Source organism: Piliocolobus tephrosceles, chromosome 14, assembly GCF_002776525.5.
Source record: "Piliocolobus tephrosceles isolate RC106 chromosome 14, ASM277652v3, whole genome shotgun sequence".
Lineage (NCBI taxonomy): Eukaryota > Metazoa > Chordata > Mammalia > Primates > Cercopithecidae > Piliocolobus > Piliocolobus tephrosceles.
Genome location: NC_045447.1, coordinates 41,693,140 through 41,713,296, shown reverse-complemented (window position 1 = coordinate 41,713,296; position 20,157 = coordinate 41,693,140). Strand labels below are relative to the sequence as shown.

At 39.7% G+C, this 20,157-nt stretch overlaps 1 protein-coding gene across 2 annotated transcripts in view; it reads left to right on the top strand.

Annotated features, from left to right (window-relative positions):
• The window catches only part of TDRD7 (tudor domain containing 7), an 80,732-nt gene that overhangs the window by 23,111 nt on the left and 37,464 nt on the right, over window positions 1-20,157 (top strand). For both annotated transcript variants that reach the window (XM_023203133.3, XM_023203134.3), the window contains 2 exons: window positions 2,108-2,181; window positions 4,524-4,741. In XM_023203133.3, coding sequence (XP_023058901.1) covers window positions 2,108-2,181; window positions 4,524-4,741 — 292 coding nt within the window. The remainder of the gene's footprint in view (window positions 1-2,107; window positions 2,182-4,523; window positions 4,742-20,157) is intronic.

Below are 20,157 nucleotides of genomic sequence, written 5' to 3'. Positions count from 1 at the left end.
AACAAGACATATTTTCTTACCTCATAGTTTCTGTGGGTCAAGAAGGAAGACATGGTCCACCTGGGTGTTCTGCTTCAGGGTCTCTCATGAGGCTGCTGTCAAGGTGTCAGCCATGGCTGGGGTCTTACCTGAAGGCTCAATTAAAGACGAATCTGCTTTCAATCCTACTCACATGGTTATTGGCACAATGCACTTCCTTCTGGGTTGTTCGTTAGTCCCTACGTGGCTGTTAGCCAAAGGCCATCTTCGGTTTCTTGCCACATGGTTCTTCCCAGCGTGGCCATTTGCTTCATCAAAGCCACAAAGGAGAGATCATACTAGCAAAGTTGAAACTACAATCTTTTGTAATCTAGTTATTTGTGATCCCTTCAGCCTTCAAGTCTTCTGTTGATTAGAAGCAGGTTACTCAAGGGGAAGGAATTACACAAGGCTGTGAATACCTGGAGGGAAGAATCTTTGAGGGTATCTCAGTAGCTGCTTACCATGCTCCATTTCTCAACTATACTGTATAGTCCCAGAGAATAGGGCATGTTTATCTTGCTGATCATTGACAGTTACTGTCTGACACAATGTCTGGCACATAGTATGTCTTAAATATTTATGGACTATAAATATGTCTCTAATAAACAACATATGTTTAGATTTGGAAGGTTTTTTCTGGACCAGTCTAACTCTTTGTCTTTTAAAAAACAATATATTTTATTCTTAGTGTTATAAAACTGCTTAGACCTCTGTCATCTTATTTTATTATGTTTGTTTTTCATGCATCCCAGCAGTTTCCTTTGAAGAGCTTTCTTTTGCCATATACACTTTTTTTTCTTTCCTCTCTGGTAGACCTTGTGAACCATAGCAGTGCCTTCCATAGTTTCTGTGTACTCTCACTCTTTGCTCATATCCCTCTACCTTCTACTGGAGCCTTCAGTGCTTGCTTAAAGCAGGGGAAGCTTCCAGTTCACATGTTTTGGGCTGGTGCGCAGGAAGTAGTACTGTCTCCCTACCAGTTCTGCAAAAGTAGGAGTTGGAAATGTTTTTGGCATCTTCTGCTATTACACAGATGTATTTAATACACAAATAGGATGGTCTTATAATTGCATATACCAAGTAAGCTTTTATTGGTAGCCTAGAATCTAGTCATTTCTTTTAGAATTAAAATATTATAAGAAAATGTGCTTTATTTCAAGGAATTGATCTAATTTTTAGACAGTTCCATACTATTCAAAAACTGGCAGCTATATGTACCGTGTCACTATCACCCACTATAGTCCCGTACCCACTGCTGGACAGGTTGTAGTCATTTATTCATTCAGTCATGATTCATTCAGTCATTCTTACAGTATTCATTTGCCTTGCATGTATCAAGCACTGCCCCAGGCACTTGGAAACACAAACAGTTAAGACACTTAGAGTCTAGTGTGGGAAACAGACATGAATATAAATGGTATGTGTGGGGTTTATTTCTTTGTCTTCATATTTGGAAAAATCTTCCTACATATATCCAGTATAATTTATATAAAATTTATTTTTAGTGAGGGTATGAGGTAGGGATCTTGTTTCTTTTTTTCAAATAGTTATTTGACCAGTCCCTCACCTGTCTGTTTTGAAATGCCACTTTCATTATGTTCCAAGATATAATGCAAATTGCATGTTTCTAAGTTCTCTACCATTTTACTTATCTGTACAGCTCATTTAAGTGTTTTAACTTCATAATAAATTTCAATATCTGGTGATGCAAGTCCTTCATTTTTTGATTATATTCCAAAATGCTCTTTGTTTCCAACTGTTTATTTTTGCGTGGTCTTCTTTATTCTGTTTTACCAGTTTTTTGTAAGTGATTAATTGGAATTCTGACATCCAAGTTTTGAAAGAGGCTTTCAAAGACCTAGTTTAAATTTAGCTTTTAACATACTTTTCTCTGAGTGAATATGAAACATGAAAGATGATGCCAGGTTTTATTTTTATTTTTTTCTCTGATTTTAAATTATTTTAATGACTTGTTTTGCTGTTAAATGCCACTGAGACTTTAAGTGAAAAGTATAGAGTTTAAAACTTGGTATAGACTTTGCTATTTACATTTATTTTATTATTATTTTTTTTTTGAATACCTTAGGTTTAGCCCAAAGGCGTCCCTTCAGCCACCTTTGCAGATTCATCTCTCAAGAACCTCTACTAAGGAAATGAGTGGTATGTTTTCTAAACATTTTTGAGATACGTATTGGCTTCTGGAGCCAAGAAACGTCTGGTGGTGGCTTTTGACATTTGCTCTCACCTTCTGCTGTTTGGAATATATCTTTCCTCCCCTTTTTCCTAAGTTCTTTACATCATGAATTGAAGTGATCTTAAGAGAAAATGGTGCCTCCCAAAGATATCATTATTACACTGACTTGAGGCCTTCCTCGCCCCAGCCCTACTCTGTGTCACCTCCATGTGTGGCCTGCAAAGATGCTTCTGTCCCTTACCCTCTCACCTCTTAGGGGGTGCACCCCTGAGACTTTGGAGACTGAGGCCTCACATAAAGGAAACATCTGCTGTAGATCAAAAGTGCATAAATATGGTACTTAAGTTTATAAAAGAGTTTCAGATACTCCACCACTTAAAAGCTAGCACCCTAAACTGTGTGCAGTTACCACTAATCATCTAAATATGAATATAAATAATTCTTTGGGTTATAGAATCCAGGCGGGCTGTTAAGAAAACAATAGGAGACATAGTATAAGTCAAAGAATCTGAAGGTTAGAAATGCAACCACTGGTTACCTTTTCTTCTGCAACCAATGTGTAAATCCCCTGCTCATAGACGCACCCAGGGAGACAGTGTTTTCCTATCAGCGCTTATGGTGTGTGAAATGTAAGTGTGATTTTACATTATTTGCTGGTTTAAGTGTGATTCTTAGTTGAAATCCTTTTTTTTTTTTTTATAAGAACACATCTCCAGTATTTCTTAATGGAAATTAATTGAACAATGTGATTTTTGTTTACATGAATTATTTTTACATAGGCATTTTCTGAAACATGACTACATGGTAAGGTTGAATATCCTTTTAGAAGCTTAAATTAGTATAAACTATTTCTACAGAAACAAGAGGACTTACTTCAGGAGGATTGCAGTTCACCTAGCAGAGCTGATACGCACACGTGTGCACAACCTCTCCTACATGATGGACACCTCCATTACTACTTTAATTTGTTTAACAAAAGGTGCAGGGACTTAGATGGCCCCAGTGGCCCCACAGAGCAAGTGCGTTTGCAGACACAACTGTGGGTCAGCTGCTGACACACTGTCATTATGGGAGGGTCTGGCCAGTTATGAGAAACTTAATCTTTTCCTCCTTCCAAGTCCTTTTATATCATTATTTGGGAAGAACTTAAATAAATTAGCTATACCCTTAATAGGAAATATATGTGGATATCCTGGAACCTTCTTTTCTGTGTGCCAATCTAAGACTTAGCAAGGCCAGATCTTGCCCTTTGGTGGAAGAGCAGGGTCAGCATCCAAGTATCTTCAAGGAATAGCTCACTCTGGGCTTCCTGGCATTCTCAGAGGCACATCCCCAAATCACACTGTCTCTACCTGCAAATTAAAACAAAAATTACTGAATCCCAGCAGAGATACTATCTGATTAAAATATGCAGATATTTTGCATGTAGATGGTAATATTTAATATACTCAGATCTGTATCTCAGTGTAATTTCCTAGAGATTTGGAATAAATTTCATAGTTCTTAAAATTCCACGACTGTCAGCTATAGTAAACACTCAGATTTCTTTATTGTCTGGGGATATTAACTCTCACATTCTAAGTTTTAAGTAAAAATGAAATGTAAAAGAGCTATAAAGCCAAAACTTTATAAATACACACTTATGAAAGATAAATGATTGATATTGGGGAAATAAAAGTTATCTGTGGGTTCCAAACCTTTTATTTATATTTATAAACTGAGGCTAGGATGATGATTATTGTAGATGGATCAATTTTATAACTTTTGTGTATTGCTAAATTATTTGTTTTCCGTTAATAAAGGTGCATATTGATCATAATATTCAAACTCAGGCAGTTTTTTTTATCTTGTACAAAACTTGTATAAGATCAAAAAGTTATTTGATCTGTTAAGGCATTATTCCTATGTTCTGTGGAATATAGCTTTAAATTCAGTATTGCCTGTAAACTAATATATAAAATGTAATCTTCCTCAGCAGGTAGAAAACAGGTGGTTAAATAATTTAATTATTCTTTACATAGCAAGATCATCTTGATGTTTAAACTATGAAGCATCCTTGCAAAATAAAGGGACTAGGTTCCTTCTTTGGGTGTTTCTTGACCCACAAGAAACACTGCTGGTTATTTCAGGGTTAAAACTTAGAATGAGGTTGTCATGGTGCTGCTCTGCCTAATCCTGCTCCCTTCTGAGTCCTTTGGCTACCACAAGCCCACACTATAGCAAAACCTGAAGATGCAAATATTAGGTAATGGGGATAATCTAAAATGTTAAGCATTTTGGTTAATTCTGTTATTTTTTTAATTTAAAGATAATTTAAATCAGACTGTTGAAAAACCCAATGTCACGCCTCCTGCCTCTTACACTTATAAAATGGATGAGGTTCAAAACCGCATAAAGGAAATACTAAACAAGCATAACAATGGCATTTGGATATCTAAGCTTCCACATTTTTACAAAGAGTTATATAAAGAAGACCTTAATCAAGGAATTTTACAACAGTTTGAACACTGGCCTCATATTTGCACGGTACGTTTTTCCTTATTCATCCCTTCTGATACCTCCTCCCTGCCCAACTTTGAGATCTTGAGTTATTAGTCATATCACTTTTATCCCCGGAACACAAAGCACTTTACATATGTTACCTCATTAATCTTTAAGTCTTAAGATTAACGTATGTCAGTTCTTATTTATAGAAGTATGTCAAAGTTGAAGGCTCTCCTACATTGTAATTGCTATTTTTATGTATTTTGTTTTATGTCATTTTTAAAATGCATTTAATATGTGATAATATGTAAACCATTTTATAATGATTGAACTGTTACCAGTAAACACTGATAACTTTGCCATTTTAATAACCTGAGCTTATTGAGAGGAATTGTTTTATTAGCCTCAAATTTTATTTGCTTGCTCTTGAGCATTTTTAAAGACTTTTAGCTGAGCAAATTTTAGTTATTTTAGCAAAATTATATAGTGTTTACATTAAAATTTTTACAAGCCATCTTTAGAGAGAAAATTGGAAATTAGAAAAAAGAAAAAAATTAAAAATGGTTTATCAATTTCCATTTCTATTCCTACTTCAGAGTCTGTGACTACAAGATTATGGATCAGCATAGTTTATTAAAGATATTCATTCAGCCAGAGATAGAGACAGCTGGATTCTTACACCAAAATAACTAACTTTTAGATGTTTCTTAATGTTTTTGCTTACATAAAATATACTTAAAATATAACAGTTTTAAATGGTCGCATTAACAGCTACTCGATGCTTCTAGGCTTGTAGAATTAAATATGCGTGAGGATTATGTATGCTTTGGTAGAGGGCTTTTATTTCTTTAACATATATTTTGGCCCCCAAGCCTATTGGGCAGTGTATCACTCTATTCCATCCAAGCAATGAGGGTCAGAAGCAGAAACACAATATAACTTTCCTATCTATATACTGTGTCTATTACCTTTGTTCAGATGTAATCAATACCAAGTATTAGGTTATGGTAGTTTGCTTAGTGAAGTGGGATGCCAGAAAACACTAATCATATTGATGTCTATTGATACCTTTCAAAACTGTTGAACCTCTGAATATTTTTTAACAGACTGTCATTAAACAGTTTTAGACAGTTAAACCATGGTTATTTTTAAACAGCTTTAAACACTTACACAACGGTTATTTTTCCTCTTCTTATAACTCCTTTTTTTCACCTTGCTGCAAAGCAGAAGCACTGATACCATGCCTAGGACAGATGTTACTACAAGCAAGATTAGATAGTCTCAAGGCAGTGCACAAAGTTTAGGATAAGACAGAAGTTGGTAATGGGTATCTCTCTATATGACTTGTCTCTCTGCATGGCTTGTCATATAACTGAAGGAGAAATCTAAGTGCAGTGCATTTATTCTTTTTAAGCGTTTTTTCCTCCAATCATATAAAATATTCTCTATTAAAAGATTGAAAAATAAAGTTATAAAAGAAATAAAAATCACCCATCATTCTACCATCCAGAGTACTGCTTACAGGAATTTCCATTTGAATATCAGAATGCACAGCATCAGCTTTAGGAACCAAAGAGCAGCTTTGAAATTTTATCTTCAGGGAGGTTCTAATTAGTATGCTGTAAGCCACTTCACATGGATATTGGAAAATATTTTGATGCAGGTGGAAGGATGCTTTGAATCTGTTGTCCTTAACCTTTTGGGTCTGTCCAGTAGCGAAATGTGTACTGAGAGTTTTCAGAGCTAGGGAGAACACAGAGTTACTCACAATGATGAGCCAGCTCCAAGGTATTCCTAGACAACTTGTGAAGGAAGTGGAAATTGTGCAGAAGCTGTCTTGAAAAGGCAAAGATTCCAAGACAGTAAGCTTACAGATCAAGGACACTGCACTCTAAGAGTTCCCATTGGGTCCTAGGAGGACAGCAACACCTCTTGGCTGTTCTGGAGCAGTGGTCTTGTTAATAGTGCTCTTGTTTAACTGTTGTATTTGACTAGTATTTATAAAATGCTTCTGTGTGCTAGCCACTGACCTGGGTGTTAGGGATAAAACAGTAAACAAGACAGACATGGTCCTTGCCCTTATGGAACTTTCTGTCCAATGGGGAAAATAAACATTGAACAAATAATGATAAGCCTGCAATGGTTATGAAGGAGAAGTACAGGATGCTGAGGGAATGTCTAAACAGGAAACTCTACATAGTCTGATGAGTCAAGTAAAGCTTCCAGAGGAGGTGGCTGTTAAACTAAAACCTGACAGATGGGTTAGTGTGAGTTAGGTAAAGAGGGAGGAGAAAAGCACCTCAGACAAAAGAAACAGATTGCACCAAAGCCCTGGGATAGAAAAGCATAGTATTTTCAGGAAGCTGAAAGAAATTCAGTAAGAAGAGAGTTGCTCATGAAGAAGCTGATGAGGCAAGCAGAGGCCAGGTCACTTCACTGAGTCATCATTTGGTGGAAACAGCAGGTCTCAGCCTTGAGGTCACCCAGGATCCATGGCCTCTGGCTAACTTTGATTTCTAGAAAAATTACAAATCTTGGTCGGGCACATTGACTCATGCCTGTAATCCCAGCACTTTGGGAGGTCAAGGCAGGAGAATTGTTTGAGATGAGAAGTTTGAGACCAGCCTGGGTAACCTATCAAGGCTCTATCTCTACAAAAAATAAATTTAAAAAAATTAGCTGGATATGGTGATGCATGCTTATAGTTCCATCTACTCAGGAGGCTGAGGTGGGAGGATTGCTTGAGCCCAGAAATTCAAGGTTGCAGAGCTATGATGGCACCACTGCACTCCAGCCTGGGTGACACCATGAGACCTGTCTTAAATTCCAAATCTTGCGACAATGACTGCTGAACACCAGAGATTTTGTTGAAAATTTCTACTCTCTGAAACTGATAAAGAAACCTCTCCATTCTTACATTAGCCACAATATCTTTCTCCCACGTCTTGCCTGAAGCTGTTAGAGAGCTGAGGGGCTCACTGGTGGACAGAACTAGATGCACTCAGCTAAGGAGAATTTCTGTCAGTAGCCCCAAGACCTACTGATAGGCAACCAGCAGGTAGCTGGGAAACATTCTAAGTTGGGCTGGAGGCAAACCAAGCCTTAATTATAAAACATAACATTTTGTGAACAACAAAATTACAGAACATCAAATGTTGTGAATGAGGAAAAACTGCCTAATTACACTAATTATTCATAGCTTCTACAAGGATGTTTTACTCTTAATCTGTTTTTGTTATATATCATTTTCCTGTTCGTTAGAAATCACTGAGCTTTAAGTTATTTCGTATCTAATCCTGCAGACTCTTAAAAATTCTTAAAATTCTGAGTTGCATCAGTACAGCAGTTTCTCTAATATCAAAGGAGGCAAGAGTTTCTGTCACTTACATAGAGATGTTTTTATATTTTGAGATGTTCAGGAATCTAACTTAACTTTAATTATGGTAATTAGTTGTATGACATAATAAAGCACCTTTTAGCCCATGTAAAATGAATTGCCTTTTTAAAAAGCCTGGACCTTCTGGGGTAAAAACAAACAACTTGGATTTCTAAGGAACTGGAACATAAACAACAATCAATATCCTCAGGCTTAATGGTCTTGAATATACTCTATGTATTGAATGTATTCTAAATAGCAATGCCAGCAGAAGCAGAAGTGAAGAGGTAAACTGAAGACTTGGAAGTATAATCATAATATTTTTTAAGTGGAATCTAACTTATTTTCCATTTTTTCACCAGTGAAAAGAAATATGTAATGAACACATGATTGGAACAATTTTTAAATTTAAATTCAGTGAACATCTGAGTAGAAAAAAGATAAAATAACACTGTTGTAAAGTCAGAATAGCAAAGTTGAGGAATAATGAGAAGTTGCTGTTCTGGAACTTGAAACAGAAACTACCCATAAGGCCCCATAGTACACTAGAAGGAGTTTGGGCTTTGAGATAGATTTTTACCTTGTCATTTCTTAGCTGTATACCTTTCAGCATACAGACCATCCTCTCAGTGCCAAAACCTGCTCTAAAATGTCAGTAATTCTACCCATGTCATAGGGTGGTTGTGAGAATTAGATAAAATATATAAAGCAGCTATTAATGTGGCATCAGAAACATAATAGGTGTTTAGTAAAAGGCAACTGCTGTTAATTTTTGAGAGGCACCCCAGCCTAGAGCAGGCCAAAACCCACTGCTCAATCAGGGACGTGCCCAGCAAGCTCTACAAAGGAGCTGAATACAAACAGAGGAAAAGCTAAGGAGGGAAACACAAAACTTCAACTTGAAAAGAAATAAAGAGCAGTGGAGGAAATGAAGTCAAAATAAACTCCAAGCCAAAGAGAGTTCCTGATGTTTTAACTTAAGTCCATGAATGAATTCCAGTCCCCCTACCCTCCCTGCACCTGCCCCAACTCCTGCCAGAGGTAATGAGAGCAAGGAACGTGTCCAATGCACATGGAAAGCCACAGCCACTGACCAATAGCAATTCCAAAAAGTTCTGCACATGTTCAACTAGGAGAAGACTCCATTATCTTCCTGAAGGAACATGAGCAAGAGGCCTACCCTCAGGCCATGCTAAAGGAAGATGACTTGAAATTTATCCTAATATAAATAATTGCAATGTGTGTCTAAAGACAGCATTGGTGAAAGGTCTTTCCTAGTTAAAGGGGTGGAGTAAGTGGAAGTGTTGACCTTGAAGTACATGAGTCTATTAAATGACTCATCTACGATGGCGGAGAAGAGTTTCTCTGAGTAGATGGTTTGTCAGCAGTCAAGGGTTACCCTCTACAAGGATCTTTTTACCTTTACCTTTGATTAAGTCTTTGTGGAATATGTTACAAAACCTTAACTTTCTCAAAGAGAATTGACTGAAAAACTGGAACCATTTCTGAATATCTTGGACTTATCACTAGCCGCAATACATTCTGGCAGAGATGGTTGTGGTTGTAAGTGATAGGGAATTGAATAGTGGATTGAATGGGTTTAGCTCCTGCATACAAGGTACACCACACCGGCTGCCCTTACATACTTCATATCTGTCCTGCTCAGTGCATCTGCATTGTGACACAGTGATGCCATTGGGGACCATTTCCCTATCTCTTTTCTCAGTTGTCTGACTTTTCCAGCACTCGTCAGCTTTAGCATAAAAAGGCCACTTCTTAAGTCATCAGCTGGTCAACCTTTCAGTGAACTGGCTGATCATAGGGTGCAAGCTTCTGGGCAGTGACTTTGATGTTTTAGTTGTCGCTAGGCACTCAGGGATCTTTTATTCACTACTGAAGTCAAGTTTTTAAATGGGATTATTTTTTGTTTTGTTTTTCTTTGTTGTTTTTGGTTTGTTTCGAGCTCATAACCATTATTAATGCTTGGAGTGCTCGAAAGCAGGTCTCTAGGTAAATGTGATTTTGCTGTACTGTCTCAGGTTTGTATTGGGTGGTGACCATATAAAATGAAATTTAGAACTTAATTTAAAGCTTCAACAAAAACGACTACTACTCTGTGGAAACAAAACTGTGCCCATACAAATGCTTTGGAAAGCTTGATTTAATTGGACAATACCAATTCTGTTATAGAACCCTAAAGAATATTCTAATTTCAGAAGAAAGAGTAAGCTTACCTCAGAGGCCCATGCTAAAGAATTAGCAGGTAAGCCTTCATAGACGCAAAGGAGTTTGGCTTCAAGAATTTTTAAGTTTACAGCACAGGTAAAACTAGAAAGAAAGAATTAAAGACCCTTAGAGTTAAGAAGAAGCAAGTTTCTAGGCATGTAGGATGAAGACTTTCATTTGTCTGAACAGTCTCCTGAGAAATTCATATTTTAAGTTTTTGGGCCTGTTTCAGAAAAACACTCAAACCATGTTTTTCCTCTGTTCTCACACCGCAACAATCAACACAGAAGACTTCTGTGACCAAGTGTGGGCATTTTCCCCACAAACCAAGCAGTGGACACCAGCTGGGTGCCCTCTAATTTAATACCAACACTGTCTACCTGGAGATAGCATCAGATCCCACAGGGTAAAGGCTCAGTCCCAAAATTGCTGCTCCTCTGCGCATACACTAGTTGCGCAGATCCAGGCCTCCAGAACTTCTGACTGACCAAATTGGGGTTCCCAAAACCTCCTCTTTGGGTTTGATTAATTTGCTGGAGTGGCTTGCAGAGCTCAGGCAAACAGTTCTATTTACTGGTTTATTTCAAAGGATATTACAGAGAATACAGATGAAGAAATGCGTAAGTGGAGGAAGCAGCATGGAGCCTCTATGCCCTCCTTGGGCCTGCCACCCTCCAGGCAGCTCTCCAAACTTGTCCTCTTGGGTTTTTATGGAGGCTTCATTATGCAGGCATGATTGATTAAACCATTGACCATTGGTGATCAGCTTGACCTTCAGTGCCTCTTCCCTCCCTGGAAGTTGAATGGTGGGGCCAAAAGTTTCAACCCTCTAATCCTGCCTTGGTCTTTCTGGTAAGCAGCCCCACCCTGAAGCTCTCAGTCAATATTAGCATACAAAAAGATAAGCTCTTTGGAGATTCCAAGGATTTTAGGAATTGTATTTAGGAAACTGGGAAGGAAGACCAAATATATATTTCACGGTATCACAGCCTCACATCTGCCAAGCCTAGTATAGCTGCTCCAAACTTACAGAAACCCAGAGTGGTGTGAGGGAAGTGCCTCATTCAAATTGTGATTCCAAATGTGGCAGAAATCAAACTGATTATAATGAACTTACAGGAATAGAAAGTTTAAGGCATATTAGGTACAGCATCTTCTGATGATCAGCAGAGGAAGGGGCTTGACTGCATGGTGTAGAGAGTTCATCTTTTATGTTCCCTGTCTCTCCTGTTGGAGGTGGGGGTGGGAGTGTACACATGTTCTGTGAAGTTACAAGTCATGCTAGTTCCCAGTCATTGGACTGATGGATTTTTTGGGTGGACATTCAGAACCAAAGAAAAAAATACAGAGCCACAAAACAAAGAAACCATGAAGCACAAGGATAGGAGTATGGTCCTGAGTCTTCCCCCACAGTAGAGGAAGCCTTCTGACTTCCTCCTCAGGTATGTGCCTGAATCAAGTGGACTAAAGGAACTAGAAGCCGTAAAAGTTCCCTTTTGAGAGATCTACCTGAAGTGGTTAGCAGTAGATTATCACACTAAGGAAATAATAAAAGCCATGTTTCAAGTAGATGTTGGCTTGCCTTGGTCATTTGTGAAGACCATAAGACGGCTGTTCTGTCTTGGGAGATGATGCAGAAGATGAACTTGTAAGTCTTGTCAGATGCACCAGAGCCCAGTAAATAATGGACACCACACTGTAACTCACATTATAGCAATTCTTTATCTTTAGCAAGGTTCTTGTGGGATAGATATAGTAGTAGGTCGCTTTCCTAAACCCATTTGCCAGAAAATTAAAAAGAGGTGGCACTTTTTGTAGATGACAGATGGTGATCACAGTAGAATGCCCAGGAAAAGCAAATTTCTATTCATATGAAAATTTAGAGAGTTTGAGCTGGGTGATATTGTAAAATATATATTTGGCCTTCCCTGTTCTCTGGCATACCATTCCTAAAATCCAAAATGACTCTCCAAAGTAATGTCTTTTTTTTGTTTAAACTAATGAGTGATGACTGGCAACCCCTAGTAGCTTTAGGATGGGGCCAGTCACCAGAAAGACCAAGGCTTGATTAGAGGATTGGGACTTCCAGCCCCAACCAACCTCTGGGGAGGGTAGAAGGCCTAAAGATTAGGTTGATCATCACCAGTGGCCAGTGACTTAATCAATCATGCCTGTGGAATGATGCCTCCATAAAAACCCAAAGCAGGAAGAAAGCTTCCAGATGGCAGAACATATGGAGCTTCCTGTAGGGTAGCAGAGAAGGCATGGAAGCTCCATACCCCTTCCGGCATACCTCACACTAAGCATCTCTTCATTGGTATTTTTTGTAATATCCTTTAATTTATACATATATCTGCCACACACACACATGTATTTTTTTAGAGACCGGTTTTGCTCTGTCCCTTAGGCTGGAGTGCAGTGGCACCATCATAACTCACTGGAGCCTGGACATCCTGGGCTCGAGCAGTCCTCCCACCCCAGCCTTCCAAAGTGCTGGGATTATAGGTGCACACTGTCACATCCAGCTAATTTTTAAAATTTTTTTGTGGAGATTCTCACTATGTTACCCAGGCTGGTCTTCAACTATTAGCGTCAAGTGAGTGATCCTCCTGCCCCAGGCTCCCAAAGTGCTGGGATTATAAGTATAAGCTGCTGCACCCAGCCATATCCTTTATAGTAAACCAGTGAACATGTTTCCCTGATTTCTGTGAGCCACTGTAGCAAATTAAAACTAAAGAGAGGCCCTTGGGAACCCCATCTTGATCCAGTTGGTTAGAAGTTCCAGAGCCCCAGGCTTGTAACTGGTGTCTGAAGAGGAGACAGTCTTGTGGGACTGAGCCCTCAACCTGTGGGATCTGACGCTGTCTCCGGGTAGATAGTGTCAGAATTGAATTGGTGGAATTCAGCTGATATCCAATGCAGAATTGATTGCTTGATTGGAGTGGGGGGACTCCCACTCATTTGGTCACACAAGTCTTCTGTGTTGATGATTGTTGTTGAATGAGAAAATAGGAAAACATGTTTGTGTTTTCCATACTCATAACTGAAAAAGAATTATATTTGCTTTAAATTATATATTTTTTAACTTTAAAAAGAGTTCCACGAATTGTTGCCTTTGAATTGAGAAACCTCTCAGCTGGCCTGGCATGGTGGCTCATGCTTGTAATCCCAACTACTTAGAAGGCTGAGGCAGGACGATTGCTTGAGCCCAGGAGGTGGAGGTTGCAGTGAGTCGAGATTGTGCCACTGCACTCTAGCCTGGGCAACAGAACAAGATCCAGCCTTAAAAAAAAGAGAGAAAAAGAAACGAAACCCCAAAGATTGGAATGAAGTATGTGGACCAGGCATATCTTCCATATCACTAAATTTATCTGTGAATATTTGCCTGAAGGGTTGAAGGATATCTGAATCAACTCCAGGTAGAGTCAGGATCGGTTCCTTGTTAGGCCTATGTTTAATCTTAGTAAATATTTATTTGAATGTATGGAAGCCAAATCATTGGAGAACAAGTGGAATGTAGGCACATAAGCAACCGTTTTGAGATAAAAGAAGAAGCTATTAAAGACTGGAAAGTGCTTACAATTCAAGGAACTAGTCATTAGAGTGGAATGTGGTTATGTACTTTAAACAATAAAAATGACATAAAACTGCTGAGGGAAAAAATCTGTCTTCTAATTCAGATGATTATTTGGCTATGGTTTGTACTTTGGGTAAATTCAGGCTTACTGGTCAAAAATTCACTTTATAGGCTGACTGGCAAAGTTTGACTTAAATGCTGCAGACACAGCCCTGGAAGCTTAGTACCTCCAGATGATCTTTAAGTATTCTTCTGGAATAAAAGCCAGAAAAATGGGAATTCTGCTCTTGCCCTGGACTAAAGTGGACATAATGTCCCTAACTTCAGTTAAGACAGCAATTCCTATTTGGAAGAACTTGTGCTGGTCATGTCAGAGCTCATTGTTATAGGTTTGATAGGTATGTTATTAGGTAATTGGCACTAATCACATCTAAGGCACAGATGGAGTGGCAGTTTTGGGACTGGGAGAGGGGAGACTAAACATTGAAGTATCCCAGATTCTCAATACACTCCTTGGAAAGAAAAAGATAATAAAGCCGAAGAACCCTCTTTTGGGTTAGAAGAAGCTATGTGGACAGTGAGGGGATGGGGCTTAGGAATTTATTTTAGATAAGATGGTTTATCGTCCACTGAAATTAGTTTCTACCACCCACTTCAGAGAAAGTGTTGAGATTGATATGTGAAAACTGAAGAAAAGTTTTAAGGTGGGCTCTACAGGCTCCTCTGGGTTTGGCAGCAGAGAACCACTGCATCTAAATCTAAAATTAGTCAAGTGCTGCATAACAACATTTTGGTCAATGACGGACTGTATGTATACACGATGGTGGTCCCATAAGATTATAAGGGGGCGGGGGGGGGGGGGGGGGGGCAAGATAGCTGACTAGAAGCAGCGGCTTTTGGAGGCTCCCATCAAAAAACCATAATAAGTGTGCGAATCCTTCATTGGCAGCCAGGGTATCCAGGTTCTCTCATCGAAGTAGACTAGAAGGCTGGTGTGACTCACAGAGAGAATCAAGAACAGTATGGTATGGCAGCCCATCTGAGAGCTACATGGGGAAGGGGAACCCTCTGCCCCCAGCCAAGGAAGGCAGTGAGTGAATGTGCTACCCAGCCAGGGGAAAATGTGCTTTTTCCATAGAACTATGCAACCCACAGATCGGAAGATCCCACCCGTGAACTCACACCACTGGGGCCTACCGTCCCAACACCAGATCATGCAGATTCTTACAGCCTCTCAGCTGGAATCTGCTTAAGCCTACCAAACTCCTGAGGGGAGGGGCGACCAGCACTGACTGCAGCTGCCTGCCGTCTAAGCTGCTGGAGCTCCTTGAGGGAGGGGCAACAGCCAACACTGGGACACGAAACTGCCTAACATACTAAGCTCCCTGGGCAGGGGAAGGAGGGCACCCATTTCTATACCTCCAGGCTGCGATTTTCCCCTGCTGGAGCCAGGAAGGCTGGATGGCTTGGTCCCAAGACTTGTCCCCACAGCCCAACACAGTGGCCGGGGCAGTCTTCAGTCAGAGTTCCTCTTCAGGCCTAAACTGACCCATCCTTCCTCATTGGGTGGGGCTTCCCTGCAGGATCTCCAGTAACTCCAGCCAGAGGCTTAGGGACAGGATTCAGATCTTCCTGGGCCTGAGCCCCTCGTGGGAGGGGTGGCCGCAGTCTCTACAGACCAGCAGACTTAGCCTCTCCTCCTGGTAGTTCGGAGGAATCCAGGCAGCCAAGACAAATGGGTTTCCCCCCAGCGAAGCACACCCTCTCCACCAAGGAACACGGGCTTCGTTGAACGGGTCCTGCTCCCTGTGCCACCCAACTGGGTGAGACCCTCCAACAGGGGTTGTCAGACACCCTATACAGGAGCACTCCTACTGGCATCAGGTTGGTGCCCTTGAGGTCAGAGGTCCCTGAAGAAGGAGCAGGCACCCATCTTCGCTGTTCTCCAGCCTCTTTGAGTGACATCCCCAGGCGCAGGAGCAAATCAGATGAATAGTACCTGAAGTGAACCCCCAGCAAACTGCAGCAGCCCTACAAAAGAGGGACCTGACTATTGAAAGAAAAACAAACAAGCAGAAAGTGACAGCAACTGCATCAACAACAAAAAAGGCCCCCACAAAAACCCCATCCAAGGGTCGGCAACCTCAAAGACCAAAACTAGACAAACTAACCAAGATGAGAATCAATGAAAAAATGCTGAAAACCCAAAAAGCTAAAGTGCCTCTTCTCCTCCAAATGATCACAGCATCTCTCCATCAAGGGCGCAGAACTGGGTGGAGGATCAGATGGACAAATTGGCAGAAGTAGGCTTTAGATGATGGGTAATAAAAAACTATGCTGAGTTAAAGGAGCATGTTCTAACCCAACACAAAGAAGCTAAGAACCTTGATAAAAGGTTAGAGGTTCAACCCAGAATTTCATATCCAGCCAAACTAAACTCCATAAGCGAAGGAGAAATAAAATCCTTCCCAGACAAGCAAATGCTGAGGGATTTCGTTACCACCAGGGCAGGACCTGCAAGAGCTCCTGAAAGAAGCACTAAATATGGAGAGGAAAAACTGATACCAGCCACTGCAAAAATATACCAAAATACAGAGACCAATGACACTATGAAGAAACTCCTCAACTATTGTGCAAAATAACCAAATAGCATCATGATGACAGGCTCAGATTCACACATAACAATACTAATCTTAAATGTAAATGGGCTGAATGCGCCAATCAAAAGACACAGACTGGGAAATTGGATACGGAGTCAAGACCCATCCGTGTGCTATATTCTGGAGACCCATCTTACATGCAGAGACACACACAGGCTCAAAATAAAGGGATGGAGGAAAATTTATCAAGCAAATGGAAAGCGAAAAAATAAAAAAGCAGGGATTGCAATCCTGGTCTCTGACAAAACAGACTTTAAACCAACAGAGATAAAGACACAGAAGGGCATTACATAGTGGTAAAGGGAACAATTCAACAAGAAGAGCTAACTATTCTAAATATATATGCATGCAGTACCAGAGCCCGCAGGTTCATGAAACAAGTTCTTAGAGACCTACAAAGAGACTTACACTCCCACACAATAATAGTGGAAGACTTTAACACCCCGTTGTCAATATTAGACCAACAAGACAGAAAATTAACAATGATATTCAGGACTTGAACTCAGCTCTGGATCAAGTGGACCTAACAGACATTTACAGAACTCTCCTCCCCAAATCAACAGAATATACATTCTTTGCAGCACCACATGGCACTTATTCTGAAATTGACCACATGATTGGAAGTAAAATGCTCTTCAGCAAATGCAAAAGAACTGAAATTATAAAAAACAGTCTCAGCCGGGCGTGGTGGTGGCTCACGCCTGTAATCCCAGCACTTTGGAAGGCCAAGGTGGGTGGATCACGAGGTCAGGAGATCGAGATCATCCTGGCTAACACAGTGAAACCCCGTGTCTACTAAAAGTACAGAAAATTAGCTGGGTGTGGTGGCAGACACCTGTAGTCCTAGCTACTCACGAGGCTGAGGCAGGAGAAATGGTATGCACCGGGGAGGCAGAGCTTGCAATGAGCAGAGATCGTGCCACTGCACTCCAGCCTGGGGGACAGAGGGAGACTCCCTCACAAAAAAAGAGAGACCACAGTGCAATTAGATGAGAACTCAGGATTAAGAAACTCTCTCAAAACCATTTTATGGAAATTTCATGGAAATTGAACAACCTTCTCCTGAATGACTCCTGGGTAAATAATGAAATTAAGACAGAAATCAAGAAGTTCTTTAAAACCATTGAGAACAAAGAGACAATGTACCAGAATCTCTGAGACACAGTTAATGCACTGTTAAGAGGGAAATGTATAGTCTGCATGCCCACATCAGAAAACTAGAAAGATCTCAAATTGACACCCTAACATCACAAAAGAGCTAGACGGGCAAGAGCAAACTAATCTAAAAGCTAGCAGAAGACAAGAAATAACTAAGATCAGAGAAGAATTGAAGAAGGTGGAGACACGAAAAACCCTTCAAAAAATCAACGAATCCAGGAGCTGGTTTTTTTTTTTTTTTTTTTTTTTTAAAGATTAACAAAATAGATAGACTACTAGATAGACAAATAAGAAGAGAGAGAAGAATCAAATAGACACAATAAAAAATGATAAAGGGGATATCACCACTGACCCCACAGAAATACAGACTACCATCAGAAAATAGTATAAACACTGCTACACAAATAAACTAGAAAACCTAGAAGAAATGAATAAATTCCTAGATGCATACACCCTACCAAGACTAAACCAGGAAGAAGTCGAATCCCCGAATAGACCAATAACGAGCTCTGAAATTGAGGTAGTAATTAATAGCCTACCAACCAAAAAAAAAACCCAGGTTCAGATGGATTCACAGCTGAATTCTACCAGAAATACAAAGAGGAACTGATATGCTTCTTTCTGAAACTGTTCCACACAATTGAAAAGGAGGGATTTTGCCCTAACTCATTTTATGAAACTACTGTCATCCTGATACCAAAACTGAGAAGAGATGCAACAACAACAAAAAAACTTCAGGCCAACCAATATCCCTGATGAACATCAATGCAAAAATACTCAAGAAAGTACTGGCAAACTGAATCCAGCAGCACATCAAAAAACTTATCCACCGTGATCAAGTCAGCTTCATCCCTGGGATGCAAGCCTGGTTCAACATATGCAAATCAGTAAATGTAATCCATCACATAAACAGAACCAAAGACAAAAACCACATGATTATCTCAATAGATGCCGAAAAGGCCTTTGATAAAATTCAATATCCCTCCATGTTAAAAACTCTGAATAAACTACGTGTTGATGGAACATATCTCAAAATAATAATAACTATTCATGACAAATCACGGCCAGTATCATATTGAATGTGCAAAAGCTGGAAGCATTCCGTTTGAAAACTGGTACAAGATGAGGATGCCCTGTCTCACCACTCCTTTTCAACATAGTATTGGAAGTTCTGGCCAGGGCAATCAGGCAAAAGAAAGAAAGAAAGGGTATTCAAATAGGAAGAGTGGGAGCTGAGTTGTCTCTCTATGCAGACGACATGATTTTATATTTAGAAAACCCCATTATCTTAGCCCAACAGCTTCTTGAACTGATAAGCAACTTCAGCAAAGTCTTAGGATACAAAATCAGCATGCAAAAATTACAGGCATTCCTTTACACCAACAATAGATAAGCAGAGAACCAAATCATGAATGAACTCCCATTCACAACGGCTACAAAGAGAATACAATCCCTGGGAATACATCTAACAAGGGACATGAAGGACCTCTTCAAAGAGAACTACAAACCACTGCTCAAGGAAATAAGAGAGGACACAAACAAATGGAAAAACATTCCATCCTCATGGAGAGGAAGAATCAATATCATGAAAATGGCCATACTGCCCAAAGTGATTTATAGATTCAGTGCTATTCTCATCAAACTACCATTGACATTCTTCACAGAATTAGAAAAAAACTATTTTAAATTTCATATGGAAACAAAGAAGACCCCATATAGCCAAGATGATCCTAAGCAAAAAGAACAAAGCTGGAGGAATTATACTATCTGACTTCAGACTATAGTAGAAGGCTATAGTAACCAAAACAACATGGTACTGGTACCAAAACAGACATATAGACCAATGGAGCAAAACAGAGACCTCAGAAATAACACCACACATCTACAGCCATCTGATCTTCAACAAACCTGACAAAAGCAATGGGGAAAGGATCTCCTATTCAGTAAATGATGCTGGGAAAACTGGCTAGCCATATTCAGAAAACTGAAACTGGACCCCTTCCTTACACCTTATACAAAAAATAACTCAGGATGAATTAAAGACTTAAATGTAAAACCCAAAACCTTAAAAACCCTGGAAGAAAACCTATGCAACACCATTCAGGACATAGGCCTGGGCAAAAACTTCATGACAAAAACACCAAAAGCAATCGCAACAAAAGCCAAAATTCATAAATGGTGTTAAACTAAAGAGCTTCTGCACAGCCAAAGAAGCTGTCATCAGAGTGAACAGGAAGCGTACAGAATGGGAGAAAATTTTTGCAAACTACCCATCTGACAAAGGTCTAATAATTATCTAAAATTTACAAGGAACTTAAACATACGTTCAAGAAAAAAAACAACCCCATCAAAAAGTGGGCAAAGGATATGAACAGACACTTCTCAAAAGAAGACATTTACACAGCCAACAAACATGAAAGAAGCTCAACATCACTGGTCATCAGAGAAATGCTAATCAAAA